Below are 8,363 nucleotides of genomic sequence, written 5' to 3' on the forward strand. Positions count from 1 at the left end.
ATATTTCACGTAACACAGTGATACACTCCATGAGTAATAGGCGAGGGACCCTGGATTTTCTGGAAAGTCAAGTGCATTCAAGTCAACATGTCCGATTCTCACGAAATAAAAGAAATGACCAGACGGAACAAGATGCATTATTGTATCGTGAGAGAAAAGCTTTTGCCTATCCCTAATCCGCTAAGTCCGCTAAGTCCTTGGGTGGAATTTATGTAAATTCCACACTCATGCAGGCACAGTTCCAGATAGCAGGTCTTATTTACATATGGAACATATGGATATATGGCGTCAAAAGGTGGGGGGCCCCTTGACTGACTGGCTGCCTGGCCCTTGCCAAGTAACCCCATTCACATCCGAAGGGGGTAACTTCGGGTGTTGAGCTACTTGGCAAAGTTCGGGTAGTAACTGACATGCGGCCCGATCTAAAGCACCAGGGAAAACCTTGGGGAATACAAACATAGATAATGGCAAGGAAGAAGGAGCATTGGTCCTGGATGGGTAAACATGCCTGCGAAGGGGCAGAGCGGCCAAAGATCAGATGCTTTGATATGCCTGAATTATAGACTGTTTTCGACACCGCTCTATACCGTATATACTGTAAATTGAAGCTATTCCTAGTTATACATACCATGTATAAGAATAGTTGGCTGGTTATACGGCCATGTGATGTCTTTTCAGGTGATGTGTTTAGATATATTTTCGGCTAGTCTTTTAGATGTATACAAAGGTGATAAAAAAAAGCACACTTTGTGTAAGAGACTTTGAAATCTCTATATTCCTCAAAATTGAAGCTATTCCCACCCCACAAATCATCAGTTTCTTCGAATCTCTAACATCGAAAACCATCCCGAACCACGCAAAATACCTCCTTATATTAATTTCGACAGATTGGTCGGTCGCAATAGCTTCAACTCCTAGAAATAGGCGCTTACGGTGATTTATGGTAGGAATAGCTTCATTCTCATGAACTACCTAGGCCCACGGGTGATCTGTTATAATTCAGGTAACTATTTTGATTTCTGCCAGTCTATGTAAAATACGGCATAATTCAGGCATATCGAGGCATCATCCCTACAAGATCAGGCATTTGACCTTTAGCCGCTCTGCCCCTTTGCACATGTCGGAGTTATTTATTCTGGCATCCGTCCGACCACCAACATCTTATTCACAATTCAGCAGTTAATTATCAGAACACTATATAATTCCACATTAACCTACAACTTAACCTACAATTTAACTACAATTTAACTACAATTTAACCTTGGAGTGTTGCAGAAAGCCGACAAGCATGCTCCGGCACTGACGTCAATAAGCGGCGAACGGGCCGATCAATTATCGGGCCAACTCCGAGAATCGACACACGCCATAGCTTTGACTGAAGATCCGGAGAATTACTGGATATTGTTTCTGAATAAAAAGGCATGGGTGGTCTATGCCCCACTCCCCCAGCCCCTGAGATAAATGCCTAGTTTCCCCTTCCTTGGATTGTTCTACATACCCGGCACCGTCTCAAAGATGACTTCTCAACTTTCCTCGCTGGCTACGCTGCTGCTCCTAGGATCATTCCTAGCACCAGTCAGCTCGAGCAAGATTCCTGCTCAAGCGCAGGTGATTGACCAAAAAGCCTTCAATGTTCTGGCGACGACTCAGCCTCCTTCCGAATTCAATGCGAAGAGTGTATGCGATTCCTTATTTCCGGTCTCCGGTAACACCCCTTACTGATAAATACATAGCTATTTATACCCCCAGGGTCGACAGGAGATAGTCTAGCCCAGCAGCCTTTCCATGTGTACGATGAGGAATTTCTGAAGATCATCGGAGACGCCCCAACTCTAACCCGGATTGCACACTCCCCAAAGGACCCTATATTCCATGAGGCGGTTGTATGGTAAGTATCCAACACGCAATACGCAGATCAAGTACAAGCCAAGTGTAAATGAAATCTGACTTTAGCTTCTAGGGTCAAGGAAACTGACGAGGTGTTTTTTGTCCAAAATGCAGGCGCTAAGAATGCCAGCACCGGTCTTAAGAAGTCAGCTATCATTGAAAAGATTTCTCTTGCGGACGCTGCTGCTGTTTCGCACAAGTCGGATGCTGCGGGCCTTGTTAATGTGACCACCGTTCCTTCATCGCCAACGGTTCTCAATCCCAACGGTGGGCAATCAGCTCTTTTCTTTGGAGGTTAAAGACGACTGACTGTGCTTCAGGTGGTACCAATTACCGTGGACAAATTGTATTCGCCGGTGAGGGTCAAGGTGACAATAAACCGCCTGCTTTGTGGGTTATGAACCCGAAGAGTCCATTCAATGCTACCGGTTAGTGCAAACCACCTCTTTGCCTTTCGGGGGTTAACAAAGTGATTTATAGTCATCCTTAACAACTACTTCGGCCGCCAATTCAACTCCCTGAACGATGTCGCCATTCACCCGAAAAGCAAAGACATCTACTTCACAGACACTATCTACGGCTATGCGCAGGACTTCCGCCCTGCGCCCGGTCTGCAGGATCAAGTCTACCGATTCAACCCCGATACAGGTGCCGTTACAGTTGTGGCGGATGGGTTTGACCACCCCAACGGTAGGGGATCAAGAATGCGTACAGGCTAAAAAAGAAAAATGCAACTGACGTCGTAACAGGCTTCACTTTCTCCCCGGATGGCAAGTACGCTTATGTCTCCGATACCGGAATCGATAGCGGCTTCTTCGGTCTCAACTTCACCCGCCCTGCTTCTGTGTATGTGCTATGGTTTCTAAGGTTCTCTTGTCTGGATTTGAAACTAATTACAGACTGTGGGTCACAGCTACCGATTTGACGTGAAAGACGATGGCACACTCGACAATCGCAAGACTTTTGCCTTTGTTCACTCTGGTGCTCCTGACGGTAAGTCAAGCAAGCTGCACTTAGTGTTCTTGAGGCTAATTTCTTGAAAAGGCATCCACTGCGACTCATGGGGTAACGTATATGCTGGCTGTGGCGATGGTGTGCATGTCTGGAATCCATCTGGCAAGCTCATCGGGAAGATCTATCTTGGATCTGGTACGGCGAATTTCAACTTCGCTGGAGAGGGCAGAATGGTTATCTGCGCTGAAACAAACCTTTACTATGCCACGTTAGCCGCGGCCGGAAGCTATGTTGACAGTGAGATGTAAGAACCAGCGGACGGCTTTTGGTTTTCTATATCTCGGATCCGAGTTTTGATATAAAAGCGATGTTGGGTGATATCGCAGAAGTGCGATCTTATCTTGACATGCGCTGAATTCGAAATAGTCTATTATATTACATATTCATAACATAAAAGAGGTGAGAGAGTATGAGAGCATTCTCTCGGGTATTTCCTCCGCCTAAACACCATGCACTCTATCACCGATGTGTCGGCTGTGACGGTAACTCATGGACCATATTTTCGTCTCGACCAGCAAGCTCTTGCGGTGGTTGGGACACAACGCTTTCGGGGGCCTTATTGAAGTACTCAACAATGTTCGATCCGGGAGCGCTCGATCCGGTGACGCTTGAAACGGGAATACTCGAAACAGGAACACTCGATGCAGGGGTACTTGGTTCGGGGAACCTCGATTCGGGAGCATTGGACATTAGAGGGTTTGGGTCTACAGGTGTTCCTATGTTCTTCTTTGCCTGGTTTCGGCGACGGAGTAGGAACCATAGTAGACCAGCCAGGATGGCCAAACCAGCTACTCCACCAACAACACCTCCAGCAATGGCTCCGGTATTGGACGACGACGAAGACGAATTATCCGACGCGATTGTGGGATCGGTGGCATCTGAAGTAGTGGTAGTGGTTGTGGCGCTGGAAATTGCACTAGATATTGTCGATGACGGCAAGGTTGTTGAGGTGATGCCTGTAGACGGGTGGTTAGGGTTTCAGTTCACCCAGTCTATGACTCTGTAATAAAGGCTCAGGCCGGCAAATCATTACATACCATGATACTGGATTTTCAAGAGAGTCAAACTACTGTCCAAGGTGGATGTATCATCGGTGCAGCCGACAAAGCCATTCTTTTTCTGAAAAGCCTGTGTGCCAGAAGCGCAGCAGAAGTAATCATTGGCCTTATAGACATTTGCAGTGCTGTTTGCGCAATGTTTGTCATCAAGTAACTCGGAGCAGTCTGCGTCTGATGGGCAGCATTTCACATTTGATTGGCCGGCTGGGCATTTCGTGCCCCCAGGGCAACAGGCATGGAAGGGTGACCAGGTTTGGCCGCAATCTGTTTCGGTGGCGAGACAGGAGCCGTTTCTGCGGACGGAGAGCCCATATGGGCTACTTAACATATCCGACATCGGATCTGTCGCGTATAACTTTGAGAAGGAAGAGTGACAGTGGATCAATTGAAGATATAGAGAAACTAGTAAGAAGAGGGTCAAAGTAAGGTCTTTGAAAGTTTGGAAACAACAGGGGCTGAACCGGGGCGTTTGGTGCTTATATTAAGCTGTTCTAAGGTATGAAACTTTGTACCAATCTGACTTCTGTTAGACGCTGAAGGAAGCGAGGGCCGTGTCCTATTACTAGTGCATACAAAAGGTTTGGAGTGAGTTGGGGGCCGTTTTCAATTTATTATTAGACACTTTGATGATAAAGCGTAAGAGTTAAAAAAAACCCCCAATGGTGCTATTGGCTACATATATTCACGGTGGCATGTAAATTTAAATCCTTATGTTAATCTACAAATGACCAGGCGAAGCAGATAAGTAAGTTGTTTACAACATCGAAGGCAGTGGAGTGTGGTCTGACATGGGGGAAATGACAGGGAAAGCAGAGAAAAGAAGTGGAAACTTTGTGGTAACTTGACTCCACACACCTTCGGTAGATAGTAGGCGGTCACAATCATAATCTACATCAGTTGGCTACGAAAGCAACTCCCCTCAACAGGGAATAGAGTGCTTTTTCCGAAGTCGGTGCGGCTCAAAAGATTTTCCAGCTATCGGTCTCTTCTTTCCTCTACGACGTTTCATTCATCATTCAGTGACCTATCTCAATATATTCGCAGGACGATGTTGCAATAGCGTCTCTTCCCAGTGCCTTATCATACTCTAACAAGAGGGGGGAATCACGAATATACAATAGCAATTCTGCATAAATTTTCAGTACATATCTAAAAGGCGATGTCTGGGAGCCACTATAGCGGAGATAAGATGGGGACCAACGCATATCGAGCGACATTGCCGTATTGTGTCGAGATATTCTGAGTTTCCCAGATACGGTTCAAATTTGCGGGACTCCGATGAGCCAATGAGGTGGCTGAGGGCTGAAACTGAAATTTAGTGTGGAGTAACTTTGTACGTAGTTTAGTGCGTCCTGGTGCATGTCCTGTAATTTATAATCTCCGGAAGAATTTAACGAAAGTATAGTCAGTGGACATCCAATAGCAAAGTTGTGGTGAGAAACCTGAGTAATTAGTTATATTCCGTTCTAGGCTCTACACGGAAATTATGTCCGAGGCAACATTGCGAGCCATACCTCCCATTTGGCCTATGGAATACAAACTTCACAATTAATATGGTAATTGGCAGTCATAAATCATATTAAGAGATAGATCCTAGAAGGAAGCATTCTCTAGGGAACGAAATGTTGCTATGAATAGATTTACCAAACTTGGAAGCCATACTAGTACCAATTTCACACTTGAACAACAAGTTTCTCTGCAGATCGGCTCCATGAAAAAAAAAAAATGAAAAAAAGAAGCACACTGCTGTGATTGCGGGGATTGACATTTGCAAAGATTCCAAGGCCACGCTGAACAGATATCATGTCTCGATAATACAACGATGGCCTTGCGGCGCCATTAAAAAAAAGCATTGCATCTCCATCTCGCTGGCTGACATCCCTTCTTTTGTGGAAGGTCGAGCATTGGGCAAGGCTCGGAAGAAAAGCGCTGTAGCTAGACGAAGCTCCATTCGAGCTAGGTGCATACCCAAACAAACTATAAGGATTAGCCATATTGATGACTCAACCCGTGGATAATAACAAAGGACTTACTCCTTGATCCACCACCAAATGGAAAAAAAGCATCTTTCATTGCTTTCGTTGGATTTTCCCACCTCTCGGGATTGAAGCTATTCATGTTATTTAACTTCCCAATGTCGACATCATCAAAGGTAAGGTGACTCACTTATCCGGGTCTGGGAAGATAGCATGGTCACGATGGAGACTATAAGCCTGGGTTGAGACCGTGATTCCTCCTGGCACATGATACCCGTTGAACTGAGCACCTTCGGGTGGCACTAGTCGAGGCAGACCAAACGGAACGGCCGTATACAATCGCAACGTCTCGTTGATAATCTGATTGAGGTATGGTAGGTCTCGGAGGCTTTTGTCCTTGACAGGCTCAGGAATACCAGCCAACTCGGCAACAAGCTTCTCTCTCACTTGGCTGTCTCGACACACGGCATATGTAAGATATGTCAATGTGACAGCTGTGGTATCGCTTCCTGCAACAATGTATCCCTGAGCCTCTTGTATAATTTCCGAATACGACATGCCATTCTTTTCATCGAAAAGTTTTGTGAACAGGGTTGGCTTTGGATTGGATGGGTTTTGAGAGATAAGTTTTTTGTAACGATCGACAGACTGGATGGCATACGTCTTGAGTCTGTCCTCTGATTTCGCTGCGTTCTTAATAATCGGTACGGGGATGTATCTTGCAATCTTCACCAGAACCGGGAACGTTGTTCGAAAGGGCTGTAGGGGTATCAGTCTTTCCATATCAAGGCTGTATTGATTTTTCTGTAGTATGTATTAGCATAGATAGGATTTTGTCAAGCTCAGGTCCTCCACACACCTTTCCAATCTCAAGCATTCGAAATGAATCTCCAAATGTGAGTTCACCAATGATGTCTGTGGCCATAAATAGCCACCATTTAAACACATCGGTAACGCCACGATCCGTGAGGTCCATTGTAATTTTGTCGACAGCTATACGGACACGACTGGATATTATTGGCTCAAGGCGAGTCAACGAAGAGTCAGAGATAGGTGATGCCAAAAGACGCCGGTGGTGAGTATGGAAGTCTCTGTCGGTGGTTGAAAATGTGGTGGGCACATCGCCTATGGATATCTTGCGATAGAAGACAGTTTTAGAAAAGCGGCTATTAGTTTTGTGGATCTCCTTCATGGCGCTTGTGTCGCAGATATCGACCTGATCTGGGTTGATTCGTACAATGGGGCCTAATTCAAGATTAGGGGAGGGGTTTTTATTTAATAACACTAACTACCTGCAACACATACCGTATTTTTCATGAAGCTGATGAACATACATAGGTATCTTTCCATTTAACCAGTTGTATGTATAAATGGCTTCTGTCCATTTCGATATCTCGGGCCCAGGTATATGAGACAGCGGATTTGTGAGTCTGCGATAGATGGTGTTCTACATATCACATGAGTAACAGTCCCATATGAGGGGATTTTGTTGCACCTACCAGAAGGACAACACCAAGAATGCATACCAGCCAGGAACTAATGAGAAAAGAACCGGATAATATTTCGGGTGATTCCATTATGTGCTTCGGGGTAGTAGTTTCTGAGATGGAATCAAGAAACTATTACCGGGGAGTTGATATATATTCTAGATTCCTTAGTAACACAGTGAGGTCGGTGTTCCAAAACTCCGTCGTCTTCAGTCCTACGTAGTACGGTAACAGATGGGGAGCGAACCAAATGATTCGATAGGTAGAGACATGTTAGAGCAAAGCAAACAACTCTTTCGGGGTGGGTGCTGAGGGACTATTGTTCCAAAAAGAATGGCTTTATCTTGCCGACTTCCGATATTGTACTTACCTTGTAACTGTTAGGTATGTGATTGATGTCCTCGGAGAAATGAATATGTCTTTCCTCGAGGCATCAGTATTTTCGCGGAGATCTTGAAAATGATAGCACACAATGAATGAACCCATCCGCTTGTTTATACTGGAGGTTCCTATAGGATGACAACGAAGCTCTGTTTTTCCCTTATCTCTCCTAGAAGGATCGTGAGGCCAGAAAGTGCTTCAAAATTATGGGTATTTTCTTGCTTTTAGTAGTGAGCGAAATAGAGACATAGGTATGTTATAGCAGCATGAGGTAGACTGCCGGGCTTATTACACTACCACAATATAAGTCGGTAAATTTCAAACCACAGAGAAGTCTTCTATGTGTGACATGGATAACGAAAGCAGGATAGCTGCTACAACTGCAGTAATACCATCCGGTGTCTATATATGTTTGATATTAATTGTCTTTTTTCCTTCCTTTGTTTCTACTTTCTTTCTTGTATCTATCAGTATGATTTGTGCATGGGGATGTCGCAAATCCTAGCAATATATTAATTATATCATATTACTTTACATTAGTGAAGAAAGAGAGAGAGAAA

At 44.9% G+C, this 8,363-nt stretch overlaps 3 protein-coding genes across 3 annotated transcripts; 1 reads left to right on the top strand and 2 right to left on the bottom strand.

The window, feature by feature from the left end:
- Nucleotides 1–1,461: 1,461 nt before the first annotated feature.
- Nucleotides 1,462–3,172, top strand: N7537_000432 (SMP-30/gluconolactonase/LRE family protein; the record flags this gene model as incomplete). Its single annotated transcript, XM_056891490.1, has 8 exons — nt 1,462–1,677; nt 1,734–1,888; nt 1,961–2,154; nt 2,208–2,315; nt 2,368–2,577; nt 2,637–2,733; nt 2,801–2,880; nt 2,932–3,172. 8 exons carry the CDS (start codon nt 1,462–1,464, stop codon nt 3,147–3,149), a joined length of 1,278 nt encoding a protein of 425 aa, XP_056756485.1. The 3' UTR covers nt 3,150–3,172.
- A 188-nt stretch (nt 3,173–3,360) lies between these two features.
- On the bottom strand, nt 3,361–4,296 carry N7537_000433 (uncharacterized protein; the record flags this gene model as incomplete). The annotated part of the gene is made up of 2 exons (XM_056891491.1): nt 3,361–3,857; nt 3,939–4,296. 2 exons carry the CDS (start codon nt 4,294–4,296, stop codon nt 3,361–3,363), a joined length of 855 nt encoding a protein of 284 aa, XP_056756486.1.
- A 1,464-nt stretch (nt 4,297–5,760) lies between these two features.
- Nucleotides 5,761–7,512, bottom strand: N7537_000434 (cytochrome P450; the record flags this gene model as incomplete). Its single annotated transcript, XM_056891492.1, has 6 exons — nt 5,761–5,936; nt 5,993–6,069; nt 6,126–6,739; nt 6,795–7,180; nt 7,241–7,382; nt 7,462–7,512. The coding sequence occupies 6 exons, from the start codon at nt 7,510–7,512 to the stop codon at nt 5,761–5,763; spliced, it is 1,446 nt and encodes a 481-aa protein (XP_056756487.1).
- Between the last annotated feature and the right edge of the window lie 851 nt (nt 7,513–8,363).

The sequence above is a fragment of the Penicillium hordei genome (assembly GCF_028827395.1).
Source record: "Penicillium hordei strain IBT 12815 chromosome Unknown utg000001l_segment0_segment0, whole genome shotgun sequence".
Taxonomy (NCBI): Eukaryota; Fungi; Ascomycota; class Eurotiomycetes; order Eurotiales; family Aspergillaceae; genus Penicillium; species Penicillium hordei.